We start from the raw sequence: 18,506 nt of genomic DNA on the forward strand, positions 1-18,506 counted from the left end.
AAGACGTTTTACTTGCATGGTGGTTAATCTGAGGCAATCTCCCTGAGATTCAATTGTGCACTCACACACCATTCTTAGGGACATACTCTCATCTTTATTTTCTTGACTGATGACTTCCAACAAAATTTTTTACTTTTCTTCCCAAGCTTTCAAAATTCTCTATTTGCCTGGTTTTCTTAACCCTTTGCTCATTCAACAGTTTTTTTCCCATCCATCTTGTCAAACCATACATTGAACCTGCCTTATTACTAGTTCTGGCTACTAATATCTTCATCTTCTTGCCTACATCACCTTAAATACAGAACTCTTCTGTAAAAAATAACTGAATTATTATTCATATAGTTAACTGTAATTAAATTATCATGTGGTTATTATAAATACCATTTCATCTGAGCAGCTTTCAGACAAAGCCTGAGCACAAATACTTAATAAAATTATATTCCTCTACTCTGATTACATTTTCTCTTTATACTCCACCTTTCCTTTCCACAAATCCTCTATGTCACACTGGAGTCTTTTTTTTCCCCTGCCTCAGGCCTATGCCAAATCATCCACTTTTTCCTAATTTCTGCCCTTTGTCCTTTATTACTCAGAGTGCTGGCTTCTCCCCTTACTACAGCAATATTATGATACTCTGATAGTAGAAAAGGGGATGAAAAGTTGCATATTTAAACCTTAAAAAAGCCCTTATTACTCACAATGCCCATGGCAAAATTAACAACCCCATTCTCAATTAGTCTCATTATTGACACACTGGTTGGTCACATTTAGGCTGTATTTAAAATGTGTAACTTAACCAAACAATGAGTTGGAATTTATTGTGCAGTGTGCAGTCACAAAATCACAATCAAGACAATTGCTGAAGCTTATGTTGGTTTAGCTACAAGTGTCTGGCATTGCAGAGTCACAAAGCATTCTAGGGGACATGCAAAGCCTTACTGCTCTTTTCTCTCATCCTACACCCTCATAACAACATAAACAGAGTGGTTGTGGCATCGCTTATGCTGTGAACTATATTAGTAGGAGCCTGCTACAATTTTTAAGTGAAGAAATAGAAAAATGTCAATACAAATCCATTTTTACATTCAGATAAAAGCTATTTATAGATTTTTACATCATATGCCTGGTCTACAGAGAGCAGAGCTCTAGACAGAAGCATGTATAGCAGAAACTGTACACGTTTGATTATGTTAGTACAGATAGAAATCTCTGTTGCTTAGTCTTTGAACAAAATCTGAGAGCCTCTAAGGCTGACCAAGAGAACAAGATAGTCTCACTGCCCTCTATACAGTTCTGGCATTCAGTGAAAGCAGTAATGCTGAAAAATGTTGAAATTTTACATGTCACATATCAAAACAGTTTTTGAGGCTGCCACCTGTCTTCATTCTGGTCTCTTCTTTAATCACAAAATGTTTCCTGCTTGCCTAGGGGAAAAAAGGTTCAAATGTTCTTCCACTAAAACACTCAATATTCACTATTTTTTCTGGACTACAAAGTGCTCTCATCTGAGTCTGAAATTTTAATGTCATTCAGACTTCTGTAAAAGTAAACCATCTGTGAATTACAGTCATAGTTATTTTAATTAGGAAAGCATTAGGGTTTAAAATGTTATTTTTCAAAATGACACATTTTTTAAAGACTAAGTAAAATTGTCATTGATGACTACCAAAGCTGCTACAGCCTTCTCTTTTTTTTCCTGGAAGGAAAGAGAAAGAATGGGAGGGAGCTGTTCTTTCTCTTTTTTTTTTTTTTTTTTTATTTTACAGAAAAGGTGTAGGATGTAGAAGTACAGACATTCAAAACTATGGAATGGATGCTGAGATGGTGTGTAGGTGGCATGGAGGCAGTATTAGCTCATACTTAATAGGTGTCAAGGGAATCTGTAAAGCTGTTCTTTAGTTTAAAAAAGGCAATTTGTGGGAGTGCTGTGTGTTTCTGGCAGTACTTTCAAAATAGCTACCTACAAAAGACAGAGAACTATAATCTAATGATATTTTACACAATGACACACATTTTCACACAGCATTAATGAAATTTAGAAAAAAGCCTTAATACTATTGTAAAATGTGTCTTCTTGCAGCATACATGTCTACAAAAATATTATAATTACAAATAAATTTACAGGGCACTGATTTTTAAGGACTGAAATTTTATTTTTAAAGGTTTACTCTTTCTGCTTTGCTTCATACATTTTAAAAGTCCTTCTTTGTCTCCACAAACTAGTGACATTGCACTGCGGTACATACCGAATAAACCTACATTTTAGCCTAGTTTATTTATGGCCTTAATATAAAGTATGTGAGTAGTCTGGTATTCAAGCAAGTGACATCAACCATTTATGTAAGTTCTTGTCAGGAGCTGGACTTTAGGGAGAAAAACTCATTCAGGTCTCTGAGAAAGGGCAGAATAATGGTCACTCCTTTACCACAAACTGTACAAGACTCACAGTTCTTCGTAATTGTGAGGCAACATGAAGAACTGCCTTACAGGAGAGGAAAGGAAGTGATCAGGAAATATAAGATGCATGTAAGAAACACTCAGCAGAGGAAACCCTACCCCATTTTTATCTCATGGGATTTCAGTATTTACCAGACCTATCATTCTACTTTTCAAAATTCTAGAAATAGACACAGCACCAAAATGTGGTAGTATATCCTCCTCCCCATCTCCTGCCCTGGCCTGCTCTATGATCTCATTCCTAACCTGAGCCAAACCACTCATTCACGACCCAGAAGAAACAATATGAAACAGTCTCTTGGCATGAACTGAGGAATGCAGGCAACAGGTGACAGGGAGAGGAAGGGCACAGAGAGGAAGCCCTAAGGCAGGAGACTGCAAAACAAATCACAGACAAATAAGGGATGAAGACTGGGACCAAATATGAAGCAAAGTATCTAGAAAAGTAAAAGTGTCAAAAGGTGGGAGAGGTGGGAGGGGAGAAAGGAAGAGGAAGACATGGAATCCAGACCTGAGATGCAAAAGATATCATAGAGAAAATAAAGTTAGCAAGACTAGTAATCATAAGCAAAACCTGAAAGGTGGATGTAGGGAGGGAGGAATATGTTCTAGAGGGAAAAAATATAGAAATAGGAACTAAAGATAGAGATTTGTGTTGAAAGAGTGAAAGCTTGTGAGGATTCTGAGGTCAAGGGCAACCATCCATCCTATTCTCTGGTTGAAGGGATGGATGGATTTGTCTAGTGTGGCACAAAGCCACTGAGAAAGCTTGTGGGCAGTGTCTGGCCCAGGCCAGTCTTTTGGTACTACTGGTGAGGTCAAAAGTCAATCTCTGGTGGTTTCTGCAACTAGAAAATTATTTCCAATATATAATGGAGTGATAAAATGAGAGAAAAATATAATGGGAAAATATAATTTTACTAATTCAAAGTATGAGGGAAAATAGATGCTTGTGTTTCAGTAATTTCTCTTAGTCTGAAACCCTTCCTGGGATTTTTTTTTAATTGCTTAAAAGAGAATTGACTTTTAAAGTAAGATATTCAAAACAAATGGGAAATTGACTTCACTTAAAATTACTAAATAACAAATGAATGAACTGGCATACAATTTATGAGCACTAAAGTTTTCCTACTTGAGGGAAAAAAAAAAGTTAAGAATCCCTTATACATCAGATTGCTTGCAAAGTACTCCAGTACTTCGGTATATCATGTTCAAAGCAGTTCGTATAGCATGACCACTTTAATTTTAAGCCAAAGTAAACAGTTCTGTTTAAAAAATAACTTAAAAGATTCTCTGAACTAAACATAAAATTTACATCTGTATGATTTCATACACTTCTGCTCATTCCTCTGATTTCATCACATGCCACTTATTTTCTACATTCTGCTATTTAATCATAAATATACTTTTTCCCAAAAAGGACCATAGTATGCTAATATTATACACTAATACATTGAAATTAAAAAATACTTAAAGACAGCTCTGTCAAATCTAATGAATGAAACACCCATAGAACAGTAATAAAATATGATTTTCTCTGACTGGTAAGAACTGTGGATCAGACTTTGTTTTCCCTCTGCAGTTCTAGAAGTGCTAGAAGAATTTAAAATCTCTAGATGGACTTCTGAGATTTCTCTGTTTTAACACTCTTGAGTGCAGGTTTGATAATGCAGCTCCACACTGGTAAGGATCATTTCTCCACAAACACTGTTGGCTCCTGAAACAGCTCCAGCAATGTTTGTAGTTGTAAAAGGGTGAATTGGCATGAATACAGCATCTATCTCAAGCAACTACCTCATTTTGAGCTTCATTAAAATATTCCGACTGACTCTCCTGTACTGCTTATTTCATACCTGATGAGTCTTTGGATCATCCCGTTTGAAACTTAAGACCTGTCTTATTCTTTGACAAATGAGTGGTCTCTTGTGTTCTGAATTCAAAGCTACTGATAAAAAGGAACCATTGTGGGTTAGAGGAAGCAGGCTAAAAATTGGAAAGATAAACTAAGAAAAAGCTTTTATGAGAAGTTTTTGAGGATTGCTATCTTTTAACCAGACAAGCATTTCTAGCAGTCAAAGGCTGAAATATTCACTTTCAGTGAAGTCTGACCCTTGCAGTGCTTATATTTAACAGATACACTTTATAGTAAAAGCAAATTAAATGGATGTTTTGTTTTTCTTCTGGTGTAGTATTAGTTGTTTACATTTCAGCAAGCTCCATCTGAAGTAACTCAGAAGGGTTAATTGCAGACTACTGACCTTAGCTAAACAAAATGTAGAGCTCCAAGTTTTGATGAGAAAGCTCAGTAAGCTATGAGCTAACTCTTTTTTATTGAATTTATATTTGCAAGCTTAACTGTGAGGAATGATAATCCAAACAAATGAAAGTTTCCTTATGTCAGTAAAAAGAGCCAAGGACTGTTTGTGTCCATACTTCTCCCAAAGCATGATAATGTTTGCAAATTAAGTCACGCCATTGGGATGGTAGGTTTTGCTTAGCTAATGCACACTGTGTGAAAATAAATGAACACAGCACTGAAAATGGCGATTTCCAAATATAAAGACCTTCACATATTCTGGGGGACAGGAGATTCTTCTGCTTTACGTGGACCAGCCAGTACTTCCGCTCAATTTAACTCTAAAGTTACTAAATATCACCTCACTGACTTCTCCAAGGGTTAAACAAGTCTATTACTTTCACTCTGCCTAGAGTAGGAATGATTTGTTTTGATCTAGAAATCTGATTTTCTCTTACATCAGACGTGCTTAAAAGTCACAGCAAGTAGCTAAGCCTGTAGTGATCAAGTACATATTTAAGCTGAAAGAATACCTTATCAAGACTGCATGCAGAGTCAAGATGCAAAAATTGCCTTTCATTAGTAGCTCTGCACTTTCATAATTCCAGTACTTAAGTTAAGTGCATGACTGGAACTGCATGGTATGTCAGCTTCAATGAAACAACTATTTTATTGTCCTAGTTTAGTTATCTTCAGCTCAGCTTACTCAAGGAACAGCAACATTTCGTAAAGATATCGACACTTCCGTCCCTATGTGACAAAAGACAAGCTGGCAGGGAAGATGACCAGCCTGACTGAATAGGGAGCTTTCGCCGGAACTCAGGGGGAAAAAAGAGAATTTACGACCTTTGAAGAAGGGGCAGGCAACTTAGGAAGAGGACAAGGATGCCACTAGATCATGTTGAAAAAAGGTTTGGAAAGGCAAAAGCTCAGCTAGAACACAATGGTCACACTGGGAAAGATAATAAAATAATTTCTATAAATACATTAACCATAAAAACAGGCCCAAGGAAAATCTCCATTCTTTACTGGATGCAAAGAGAAAATGGCAGAGGTATTTATTGCCCTCTTTGCCTCAGTCTTCAACAGAAAGACTAGTTGTTTTCAAGGCAACCGGCCCCCTGAGCTGGCACACACGGCCAGAGAACAAAGTAGATTCCTCGTAATCCAAGAGGAAGTAGTTAGTGACCTATTGTCCCACTCAGACACTCACAGGGCACTGGATGGGAACCATCTGGGGGTACTGAAGGAGCTGGTGGAAGAGTTCTCTAAGCTTTTTTCCATCATTTATTGTCATTAGTCCTGGCTAACCAGGGAGGTTCCAGATGACAGGAGCTTGGCCAGTGTGATACCCATCTACAACAAGGGCCTGAAGGAGGATTTGGGAAACTACAGGCCTGTCAGCCTGACCTCAGTGCCAGGGAACATTACGGAACTGGTCATCTTGAGTGCCACCATGTAACACACACAGGACAATCAGGGGATCAGGCCCAGCCAGTAGGGATTTAGAAAAGGCAGGTCCTGTCTGACCATCTTGATCTCCTTTTATGACCAGGTGACCTGTCTAGTGGACGAGGGAAAGGCTGTTTGTCTACCTGGACTTCAGCAAAACCTTTGATACTGTCTTCCACAACATTCTCCTGAAAAAGCTGGCAGCCCATGGCTTGGACAGGTGTACTCTTTGCTGGGTTAAAAGCTGGCTGGACGGCTGGGTCCAGAGAGAGTTAGTGAATATGGCTGGTTCCACATCCCGTTGGCAGCTGGTCACTAGTGGGGGTCCTTAAGGCTCAGTACTGGGGCCAGTCCCGTTTAATATCTTTATCAGTGGTTTGGATTGAGTTGCCCTCAGTAAGTTTGCAGACAACACCAAGGTGGGTTGGAGTGTTGATCTGCTAGAAGGCAGGAAGGCTCTGCAGAGGGATCTGGACAGGCTGGATATATGGGCCAAGACTAATGGTATGACATTAAATAAAGCCAAGTGTCAGGCCACACTTTGCCCACAACAATCCCAGGTAACCCTTCAGGCTTGGGGCAGAATGGCTGGAAAGCGCCCCAGGAGGAAAGGACCTGGGGGTGCTGGTTGACAGCTGGCTCAACATGAGCCAGCAGTGTGCCAGATGGTCAAGAAGGCCAATGGCATCCTGGCCTGGATCAGGAATAATGTGGCCAGCAAGGCCAGTGAAATGATCGTCCCCCTGTATGCAGCACTGGGGAAGCCACACCTCAAATTCTGTGTCCAGTTCTGGGCCCCTTACTCCAACAGAGAAATTTCGGTTCTAGAGCATGTCCAGAGAAGGCAATGGAGCTGGTGAAGGGTCTGGAGTGCTCCTGTGAGGAGCAGCTGAGGGAGCTGGGGTTGCTCAGCCTGGAAAAAAGGAGGCTCAGGGGTGACCTTATCACTTTACAGCTACAATGAAAGGAGGTTGTAGCAAGGTGGAGGTCTGCCTCTCTCCCAGACAACTGGTGACAGGACAGGAGGAAATGGCCTAAAGCTGTGCCAGAGGAGGTTCATTTTGGACATTAGGAAGAATTTTTTCACTGTAAGGGTGATGAAGTATTGGAATAGGCTGCCCAGGGAGATGGCGTAGTCACCATCCCTGGAAGCATTCAAGAAACAGCTCCATGTGGCACTGAGTGCTATGGTCTAGTTGATGTGGTAGCATTCAGTCAAAGGTTAGATGCTGTGACCTTGGAGATCTTGTCCAACCCTAATTATTCTATGATAATAAATACTTGCTTTGAACACATAAGTTGATGAATCAAGCACAAGACATTGGCTAGCTAATAGTGTTTGCTCTAATGCTCTGTTAAACAGTAGAAAATAAACCAAAATCGGACCCTGGTATTGGATCTTCTGCACTTTTTGTCTATTTGAAAACAGACTTCAGTGTTTACAAGAGAAGAAAGAACTTCTTCAGTGAGTAGGGTCTGGGCTTTGTTGTTTTGTAGATTAATAAAACACTCTTGAATGCAACTTACGTGAGAAGGAAAAGATAAATTGTCAAGCAGGAAATAAATACAAAGATACCATTTTCTTTACTAATTTTCAGGGATTTTACTTCAGAACACTTTCCCCTCCCCCAGATTAATATCACCTTTCTCAAAATGAGATGGTGAGGTACATTATCAGAAGGAAGTTAAATAAAGTATCATCCGGATTCACTCAGCTAAAAACTCCAGATCTTTCTTTTTCCCCTCTGCTGTGGAGCTTACTGGCAACTTCATCTTCTGATGATGATATATAAGCAGGAGGTTGATTTCAGATCTGTGTTGCTTTCTCCTAAACATCGTCTTTGATGAGGCTATTTTAGCTACCTTTTTGTTCATTTTTCTACCTGAATTTGCAACAGCTCTTCAGGGAAGTGCATGTAACAGTGTAGGGGAAGATAACTTTTGATTTATTCATGAACTCCTGCAACAAATAGATTTCAGTTCCAGCAGTGACTCATTTGAAGTAGTTACTGCTGGCAACAGTAGCTGTATAAACTGGTTATATGCGTAACCCCCTGCTTCTTGGATGATTTTTAGTAATGCACTACAGATGACTCCTTTCTTCTGACTTTGCTAGCTGACATCATCCTTTCTTCCTAATTCCTCCTTTCCTTTCCTTTCCTTTCCTTTCCTTTCCTTTCCTTTCCTTTCCTTTCCTTTCCTTTCCTTTCCTTTCCTTTCCTTTCCTTTCCTTTCCTTTCCTTTCCTTTCCTTTCCTTTCCTTTCCTTTCCTTTCCTTTCCTTTCCTTTCCTTTCCTTTCCTTTCCTTTCCTTTCCTTTCCTTTTTCCTTTCCTTTTTCCTTTCCTTTCCTTTTCCTTTCCTTTTCCTTTCCTTTTTCCTTTCCTTTTTCCTTTCCTTTTTCCTTTCCTTTCCTCCTCCCTCTTTCTACCTTTTAAATGTTTTCTTCCTTTTTTCAGAGTTCTCTGCTGTAAAAGCATACAGGAGAGCACCCATGACAAATGCAGATTGTGTAAGCGTCTTCATTTAGATTGTTATTTAAAGTTCAACTTTCACGATTAGTCAAATGAATCAAAAAGATAATTGAGAGAGGGATTATGTGACACAGACATTAGTCACTACTGCTGATAGTTGGGTATGTGGTTTTGTACCACCTATACAAAATAGGTTGCTACCAAGCTGGTACTCACTGGGCATTTAAGAAATTTGACTTAGAATGAATTTTCCTCTTAAATTTTCTTCCATGCTTTTCCTCTTTCAATTTGTTCTTTTATACCTCTCTGTGGCTTGAAAAAGGTGTATGGAGAAGGTCATTTATTTTTCAAACTTGGTTCCTTTTAGCTTAGTCTGTTGTCATGTGCTTCTTAGTCACTGAGTGACAATGGTACAACTCTCACCCCCAAACCCTCCCATTCCATTTAACTTATCAGTGTCTCTGAAGAGGTTTGTTCCTTTCTGGTCTGAGGGATAACACATTATGCACTGCTGTAGTTTTGCACACCTGACTTCTCCTGGAGTTAATGAGATTCTGGAGTCAGAACTTCTAAAATCTGTTTGAGATCACAAGCTTCGGTCCTCTGCATGATGGAAGGATTCTCTTTTACAATTTCCTTTTAACGTTTTTGTCTTCCAAGGTTTAAGGCTTGTTTTCAAATGCCTATCACTACACAATCACTGGTCTTGAGTTCTAGGCTTTCACTGATGACCAACTTTTTGTTTTTTGGTGCTCTAACAATGGTTCTTGGCTCCAGGGGAAATAAACTTGATAGGCATCCTGCCCTGTATTTTGTAACTGCAGCACACTATGCAGTTACTGTTGAACAGCTTTTGTCCAGTGTCAAGCTTGTATCCCCACATAAGTTCTAAAGGTGAGAGGTACTCTCATCTCCAGGTACTTGTAAGTACTTTTTTTTAAAAAAAACCCAAACAACTTCACTTGATGTACAGCAACCTCAGGTTCTTTGGTGTATCTGTGGATCAGCATGCTGGCACCTACAAATGCACTGACTACCTGGGAAATCCTAATTAGTTGCTTAGAGTCTGCCCTGTTACAACAGTAGAGCATTTAGCATAGGATTTTAAAGAAATCAAATATGTAGGGTTATTCAGGAACCATTCAACTGCTAAAATGTATATGCCAAATACCTTCAAAAATCTGGATAAAAATTTACATGGTGTGCACAGTTAATTGAAATATTTTCCTTCCCACAAAAATACACTGATTTTTTGACACGAAGATCACAGCTACTCATAAAATTCTGAAAATCAGTTTGATAATATAGCCAAGCATATATTAAATGTCAAAAGAATACACTGCTGCAAAGGATCTGGTGGCTTGCCACCAATGGAAATGACTCAGCTAACTTGTTTAAAGAATGATATTTTAATTGCTTTGTAGATCACAAACCTGCCAGCCTTGTAATTTACACTGCTGAAGAACAAGACGACATTTCTCCTTGGCAGACAATTTCTTCTTCTCTCCTGCTGCTGTATCAGCCAAATCTTTATACCTAGAAAAATCAGCAGAAGTAGAGTTACTCTAATGTTGGCCTGGTTGACATCTTTGTAGAAATTGACAGTTTTCCTTTGACTCTCAAATCTTTGATATCCAAACTGGAAGCTTGGAATTCTAATCAGGGTGAAGAAAACAAGAAGGCAAATCACTCTAAGTCTTGTATATTATTAGACATGACCTTGGTTAATAACAAGTGATGCCTAAAACTGAAATTTGCTTCCTGCCAGTTCTTTGGATGCCTCACTGAAAATCAATGCTGAAGGAATGAAAAGCCTCCCCAGTCAAGATCATTGGGACTACATTGGGTCATTGAAGGGAGGAAGATATGTTTTCAGTATGTGTCATACAACTTATGCCTCCTAAGGAGTAATTCATAAGAAAGTGACATTGACAAAAAATGATTTTCATCCGTCTGAAATAAATTTTCATTGTGAACAAAAGTCATGTAGCAAAGAGACTTCCAGGAACTTGATCAGTTTACACTACTGGAGAGAAGTTCAAGAGGAGACTTGATTATAGCATTGAGTACCTTCAAAGACAGAAAATGCTAGATATAAAAGGGCTCTATGATGCACCAGATAAAAGTATCAAGGAAGGAAGTAATACAAAGTCCAATAAAGTACAAAATTCAAATTTTAACTGTGGACTTATTAAATTTACTGTAATGTATTACTAAGGAAATGGATGAATTTTATACATCTTAATGCTACATATTATTACTATACTTTCTTGGAGGTATTCCTCTGTCTAGATCTGACTTCATGTAATGAGTCAGAATACTTTTTCATTAGAAAAAGCCAGGCTTTGGTAAGGACACACTTTGCAAACATGTCACTTTTGATTAAACTCCCAGTGAAAGCCTTAAGTTTTCAAGTTTGTGCGATAATTACATTTCCTGACATTTTATTTATTTATTTATTTACTTATTTAACAGCTGAATTCACCTACAGCTCTGCTGGAACCCAAAACTGTGCTGTCTCGGGGCCCCTCGCACACACCATGGTGGGCAAAGCTGCAGTACTGGAATGACTCCAGGGACCTCACTTTTCCCAGAAGCTGTGGCAACTCTGGAGCAACATCTGCAGGTAAGCTGCTCTAGGACCGAATTTCACCTAGACTTCCAGTTTCATGCAGCTGCAAGGATGCTTGAGTATCTCAGCTCCTGCAGCCTGGAAAGATTCTCTTGTCTGGTAGCAGTCCTGCTGAGGACTCCATGGCTAAATCTATACTAGTAAATGAAAAGTGAGAGGGACTGTTTCTCTGGCATAGGAACCATCTGGCAAAACCCTAGCCTGGTGATTTACTTATGCAGTTAGTATTATGTAATCTGCTTTGTTCTATTAAAGTCTGTCCCCTTCCAACAGTGTAGCCACATCTAAGCTGCCTTCTTTGACTGATCACTAGACTGTCCTGGCTCCCAAATTGTGCCCAGGAATTGTTTGGAGGAATGCTGGTAAGAAGGGTCCAAAACTTCACCACAGATCCTTTTATTTAGTCTCACACTCCAGATTAGCATTAGAAAACTGGGGATAGCACTTTCCCAATATTCCACTAGCTGTAAGGTCACAAAGACATTTGTTTTATAGACTTCTATTAAGGCTGGGGTCACCTTGTCTCCATACTTGTGTCAACAGGGTTTTCTTAGAAATCATGGGTGATCAGAGATGTTAAGAGAGACAACTGCTGGAAAGCTGAGCAACTGCTGACTGAAACAAAGATGATTAAGCATTGACTCACAATGCATGAAGAAGTAACTGCAAAAGTGGTCAGCCTGAAACTCCCTCATAGCAGAAACCCAAAGAAACATATTTCTCTCCTGAAACAAAGCCAAATTAAAATTTAAGAGGTTGAAATTCTAAGTTTGACTCAAGTTTTCTTTAAAGACATCCAAATGACAGGATCCAAGGATAGCCAAACACTCCTTACAATCTGTATTATACAGGAGGCCAGACAAAAATGATCCACTGTTTTCTTCCAGCTTTTAAAGTTTCTGAAATTCCACCACATTACCCTGGAAGTCTAATCAGAGTTCACAATCCCCTTCTATCTGTTAAAGCAAGCTCTACCTTAGAAAAAGAGGATGGGCTAATGGTTGTGGTAGTAGAGAAAGAGGTAACTATGGAAATTTAACTCTGCCATAAACTTCCTCTGTGAACACAGCAGGACATTTGGAAGATGATCTAATTTTGCCTATGTTAGACACTAAAAAACTGTGCTCCAAGCCTGAGTTAGTCACCTTGTTCTTCATACAGTCTGTGAAGACAGGTATTTCCACGAAGTGACCTGTTCTGTGCATGCTAGATAGTTTTGATAAAATGAGAGGACATTGCCCTCTGGAGGTACCTTTCTCCACTGGCCACAGGTGGACTCAGAGGAGAAGTCCAGACTGGATGCATTCATTCTGAGTGACAGAGGGGAAGCTTACCCCTATGCCTATTTGTCTAACTGAGCTACTCATCCTGCAGAGTAACTAACAGAGGGTCTAAGAGAGCTTCCTTATTTGTCTTGTCACTCTGGCTCAAATCTACTGGCTAAGCACCCAGAATGAAAAAGTTCCTTTAGGTTTTGTGTTATCATCTGCGATCAACCATTTTCATCTTGTATAAGGGTAAGAACAACACAAAGTTTGCAGCTATTTTTCAGCCACAATGGTTGCCTGATTTGACTGCCACTCCAGTTGTGCATATACCTGTGTCAATGCCAGGGAATTAATGGAAGTTCCTGAATGAATGGGAATAAGCTGACTACACCTGCTGGTGGCAGCCCAAATTTGTCCTGGACAGAAGTGGTGGTCTTACCATAAGCTTATATGATTTCTTCTGTACTTAGTTTTAAATGAGTGAAAATACTAAAAATTTTTTCTTTAAACTGACAATGAACTAAGATATAAAGAAAGAAATAAAAAACTTATAAGTGTGACATTATTATCAAAATGCAAAATGACCCTTCTTTTGGGTATCAGATACTTTTTTGTGGTTTGACCTTGTGTTTCCATGTAGACACAATACTTTAATATCATCTTAAATTTAATCATTCTCAGGAATAACAAAAGAACTTATTTTTCAGAATTTATGCTATCACAGAAATTAGTTATAAGAATACTGAAATTATGGTGCAGGCTCGTATAGATAAACTTGAATTACTTGCAAGAATGGGGCTTGCTTCTGGAGAAATGCAATCTGGAGAGTCTTTGAAACTTTCCCTTTCAGAGAATTCTTCCCCTACCACTCCCAGTCTTAGCTCACTCTGACGTGAATGAACAAACCCAATTAAGTACAAGACTTCCTCCCACCTGACAGGTCACACATTTTGCCCCCAGTAGATAATGCAGAGTGTATTTGTAAGGCTTTAGAGAGGATCCTGAGGAATCTGGAAAACATACTTGGTTCTACCTTGCTAAAAAAAGTATTTAATCCTGTGAAATACATTTCAGCTAAGCTTAGATCAACAAGTTACTTGTCTAGACTTTCTTAAGGTTCAGTAGAATAGAGTATTCTGGTGTCATATTCCTTACTGTAGTATTGATGTTTACAATAGGTCAGATGAAAGGTGCACTGTAAGACCATCATGTCTTTCTGCTGAGTATAATGGTGCTCTTGTCTCCAGCCCAGACAGCTAATATTAGACAAAATGAATCTCCTTCATATCCAGGAAGCTAAAAAAGCACAGTATTTCATGGCTAGCCAGAACAACTCATTCACTAAAGGGATCCAAAATAAAATACAAAACAGGGAGATCTAAAGGATTAATTTGAATCAACACCACTCCACTGACAAGTAAAGACTAATGTAGTGTTGATTAAGAAGCAAATGCAAAACCTCTTCTAGTTACAAGCTGAGACAGTGAACACTACTATCAGGGTGAAGGGGGGTCTCTCCAGTGCCCATCCACATGACATCAGTGTGAGAGAAGATGCATTTTCCCCAGCTTTTTCCCTCAGCACCCTCCTTGTCCTAACTTGTCATTTTCACAGACATAAACAGAAGAAAGACATTCTGGCTAGACAGGCTCACACTGTGAGCATGTACAGACTGGCCAGGATTCTCTGGTGTTGCAGAAATGTGCTCTGACCTCTCTTCCTTTGCTTTTGAATGATGTGCTCTATCAGGGAGATTTTTTGTTTGTTTGGAGTAGATACTGCTGCCAATAGCTTGTGAATATGGAAAACTCGGTTCTCTTGGGTCTTCACAGATAAGGATGTTATCTAATCATTTTCTCCCTCACTTCCCTAAGTGCACAGCTGACAAGATCCAGCAGGCTGTTTTTCCCCAAGACAAAATATTCCGCAGTGCAGGTTATGGCACAGTAACCCACAGCAATATTCTAAGGCTCAGCACGCTATTTGATTTACATGGAGTGTGCACAAATGGGCTGTAGGGCTGTACTCCCAGTTCTGTATGCACAGCAAATCTTTAAGCATTGGAATAAACACAACTCACTCAATTTCAATAGCACAACGTGATAGAAGACATTAAAGGAAGAAACACGGCAAGTACAAAGGGCACAAAAACAAGCAGCTCCAAATCAATAGCTTAATAAAAGATGTCTTTGAACTGAAGCCACAGAGCTATTTTGTTGTTTTTTTGGTTTTGCTATTCTTTTTCTCAGGTCTCTCTCTTGCCTAATTAAGAAAGAAACACCAAAAATAATAGTTCGAGGTAGCTAATGACTACAATCCAATGTCCTCAATAAGAGGATAGTTTCTAACACCACAAGTCAAATCTTGCCTGCAGGCAATTCCGTCTTTCCACGTCTTGTTGCTTAAAAAATAAAAATCACATATGGCTGGCAGGTAACTGCTTTAAAAGAGTGCTAAGTTATGTAGTTTTAAGTTTTAAATATCCAAACACAACTTACGTAAGGAAAAATGAGTGAAACTCCTGTCAGTGTAATTCATTATGTTATAGTTTCATTTTCTCTTTCTTTTCCTTGCTACAATGTACTCTGTTTGCCAAGATAAACTGGTATGATTTAGTAAGATCTATTCAAAATGTAGTGAATAAAAGTCAGCAATCAAAATTAAATTGTGTTGCATATTTCTGCTAGGAGAGATGCAAAAATTGCCATCATAAATGTTCAGGTTGTGCTGTCTTGGTAAATTTTTTTCCCTTTCTATACTTACTTTTCTCTTTCTTTGACAATCAGTAATTGTTGATATCTGAAGTATGTTAAAGAAATGGACTTTGTTTGCCAAACTTTTCACTATGTACTTATAACTCAGGATTTTTAGTTTTGTTTGTTTGGATTTGGGGAGGATGGGAAGAGTGGCTTAGGTAAGGTTTATATTTGAAAAGTCTGTCAAGCAAGACCTGAAACATCTAGAGAGCCTATCTACTGAAGAGAGATATCTAATTTTTTTTTAAGTAAAAAATAAAAGTATGTCTGAAAAATTTTCAGTAGAAAACTTATAAAAGCAGTCAGTAGCAAAGAATAGGATGGAATTTTGATTAATGTAACCTTTATACAAAGGATACATATTAATTCATTCCACTTCCCTCTGTTATATTCTTTTTTTTTTCTTGAAGGAACAACCTAATTGTTTTTGAAATATGAGGAACATGGGAAATTCCAGATAATTAGGAAAGAGGAAATAGATTATTGTAGTTTCCAAGAAAACAAAAGTGATTCTTTCAATCTCCTTACAATATATATGACATAAATATCTCAATATAGATCATAAATATTAACAAACAAAGCAGGTATTCAAAATTTTTGAGAGAAATCTTTGGATGTGGAGAGAAAAAGATGCTTTTAGAAATGACAGATTACATCAGATAGACTGCATTTGGGGCTTATTTTATAGGAGCAAAAAAATACAGTATAAGAAGACTAAAGGTTCAACTTTTTATGAAAAATTTTGTACCAAGGCTGCTTCATACAGAATTACAGAAATAATTCAGAATGTTGAAAATGTGAGCATGAAGTGCAGTGTACCTGAGACAATGAGTAAGTATATATGGCAAGGAACCAAAACTTCAAATTACCTGCCTACCATACAAGAATTATTTTTTTTAATATCTTAATTGATATCAAGCAACACAGTCTGGAATGAATAGATGTGCAGACCAGTAAGAATTAAGGGAGAAAAAATAAATTACAGAAATTTTGGAAAGACTGCAAGCAGTTTTATTCTTTCTGAGTTAATCTGGCACATAAACATTTCCTGCCAGGAAGAAATCTGCAAAGTAATAATGCTAAAAGTGATCTTACAGCAAACTGACCAGTTATCATAGATTTAACATATTTTTATATACACTGCTGGATTTTTTTTCTGGTAAAATTTACTGATTATTTACTTCAACAATTGAAAATTCACTTTCTATACAAGGGAGCATAGGAGAATATATAGTGTGCTTTAATGTGTCTGTGGAAAAAGGAGAATATACTTAGAGGGACAATAAATGGCATGTAACTGAAATAAAAGAGCAAAATTCAGGACTAAGAAATAAAACTAGAAAAATACTCAGAAAATCTCCAGAACAAAATTTTAAAATGACTCGAATGTGAGTCAGCCACTGGGCCAATGTAGAGCTCAGTACAGACTTTTGAGGGAGGGTCATGACTGTGAAATCCACTGGATCAAAATACCTTTGCTGAAGCGGCCATTTGGGATGTTTTAATTTAGACTGAATAAAAAGTAAGACAAATTTCTCATACAAAGATAGTTCATTATGATAGATGATAAATGAATTGGAAGAATTATTTTTTCCTGAGTTTTATGGGTTTTTTTCATTAGACTTCGTGACCCCCAATCTTTTCTAGATCTGAATTTCAGTTTCTGAAGAGAAGTAATGAAGATATGCATGTCTTAATCCTGGAATATTTATTCATATACTTCCTGTAATTAAGCAGAGGCTTCCTCATCTCAGACAATGTGGCAGCAGAATAGTGAGTAGAATATAAATTATAGTTCAGCTCTTGGGATTAGTGGATTCAACTACGCAAATAAAAAATATGAATTCATAACATCTGCTAAAGATTTGCATTACAATACTTTTTGCACCACCTTACTTAAAGCTGACATTCCCATTCCATATTGATAAAGCAATGTAAAACATATTTACTTTAAAAATTGGCAAAAAATAACACATTATCACAGAAATAGGCTAGCATTGAGCAAACAAGCAGCTCTTAACATCTACAGACATATACATCTGATTCTACCTCAGCAAACACTTCCATTTAGCTCTTGATAGGTAGGTCTTTTCCACAGCTAACTACCTCATCATGCTTGGGCACTCCACCAACATGCACATGGGGTCATAAGATGCTTCACTGTACACAGAAGATATGGACTATAGAATAAATTTAAATTTCTTTGTTAACCTGATAATTTGATTCTGTTTAACACAGAGGTGCTGTAGGACTAGTGTCCAATGAAGCTCATTTTCTTTCTCTACAGACACAGCCATGTGATAATAGGGCATCGAAATCAAAAGTCCTTCAATTGAAACACCAAGGTGGGCTTGTACAGCATTCCCACTTGGTCTCCTGGTGAGATTGCTACTTCAGTGGCTCAGTGTTTGCCAAACAAGCACTGCCCAGCTCACTGGGAAATATACCGAGATAGATGTATATTGCAGAAGAAGAAAGTAAAACCAAAGTCAAATGGAAATTGTGATATTAAAGAGAAATAGGATTAGATTTGCTGTTCCACCTAGATAATGCTTTATTTCTTCATTCCTTTTGGTTTTTTTTTCTCCTGTGCAACTGGTACTTAGTCAAAGAGGAATGGGAACACATAAAGCCCTTCCCACAATACTCACTAGTTGCTTAGACAACGTTTATTGGGATTATGGGGAAGGATTTTTGGACCTTTTTAAACCATACAGCAAAATAGCTTCTCTGTGAGATCATCTCTACTTCTACTCTCTTCTGTGGGAGCTTCCCTTGTGCCTCTGAACCCTGTGAGTACTATCAGTCTGGGTAACAGGGATTCTCCTGGCTCTGGATTGTATAATGGCTAGACAACTGTACAAAAGCAACATTTTTCAAGATAGGCTAAGGTCGTCCCCCTTGCATACTGTGCCAAGAGTGGACCAGATTCTGCTCTCATTTAGAGTGGAGTACAGTTGGAATAATTCTGCTAAAACAGATGATAAATTAATGCCACATTGGTCTAAACAAAAAAGCAAAGTAAGGTCCAGTGATTAAGATGCATAGGAGGATTTTACGTGCATGCTTGCGTAAGATTTTGTGTTTGCTCTCAGATATCACCAGTATTAGCTGCCTACTATTATTCAGCCTGACTAGGAAATCTAGCTTTAGGAAGAGTCATTCCAGGTGCT

General features: G+C 38.2%; 1 protein-coding gene across 6 annotated transcripts in view; it reads right to left on the reverse strand.

The window, feature by feature from the left end:
• Positions 1–18,506, reverse strand: part of MYO16 (myosin XVI) — a 368,841-nt gene that overhangs the window by 52,473 nt on the left and 297,862 nt on the right. For all 6 annotated transcript variants that reach the window (XM_010394347.4, XM_039550108.1, XM_039550096.1 and 3 more), the window contains exon 28: positions 10,111–10,213. In XM_010394347.4, coding sequence (XP_010392649.3) covers positions 10,111–10,213 — 103 coding nt within the window. The remainder of the gene's footprint in view (positions 1–10,110; positions 10,214–18,506) is intronic.

The sequence above is a fragment of the Corvus cornix genome, chromosome 1 (assembly GCF_000738735.6).
Source record: "Corvus cornix cornix isolate S_Up_H32 chromosome 1, ASM73873v5, whole genome shotgun sequence".
Taxonomy (NCBI): Eukaryota; Metazoa; Chordata; class Aves; order Passeriformes; family Corvidae; genus Corvus; species Corvus cornix.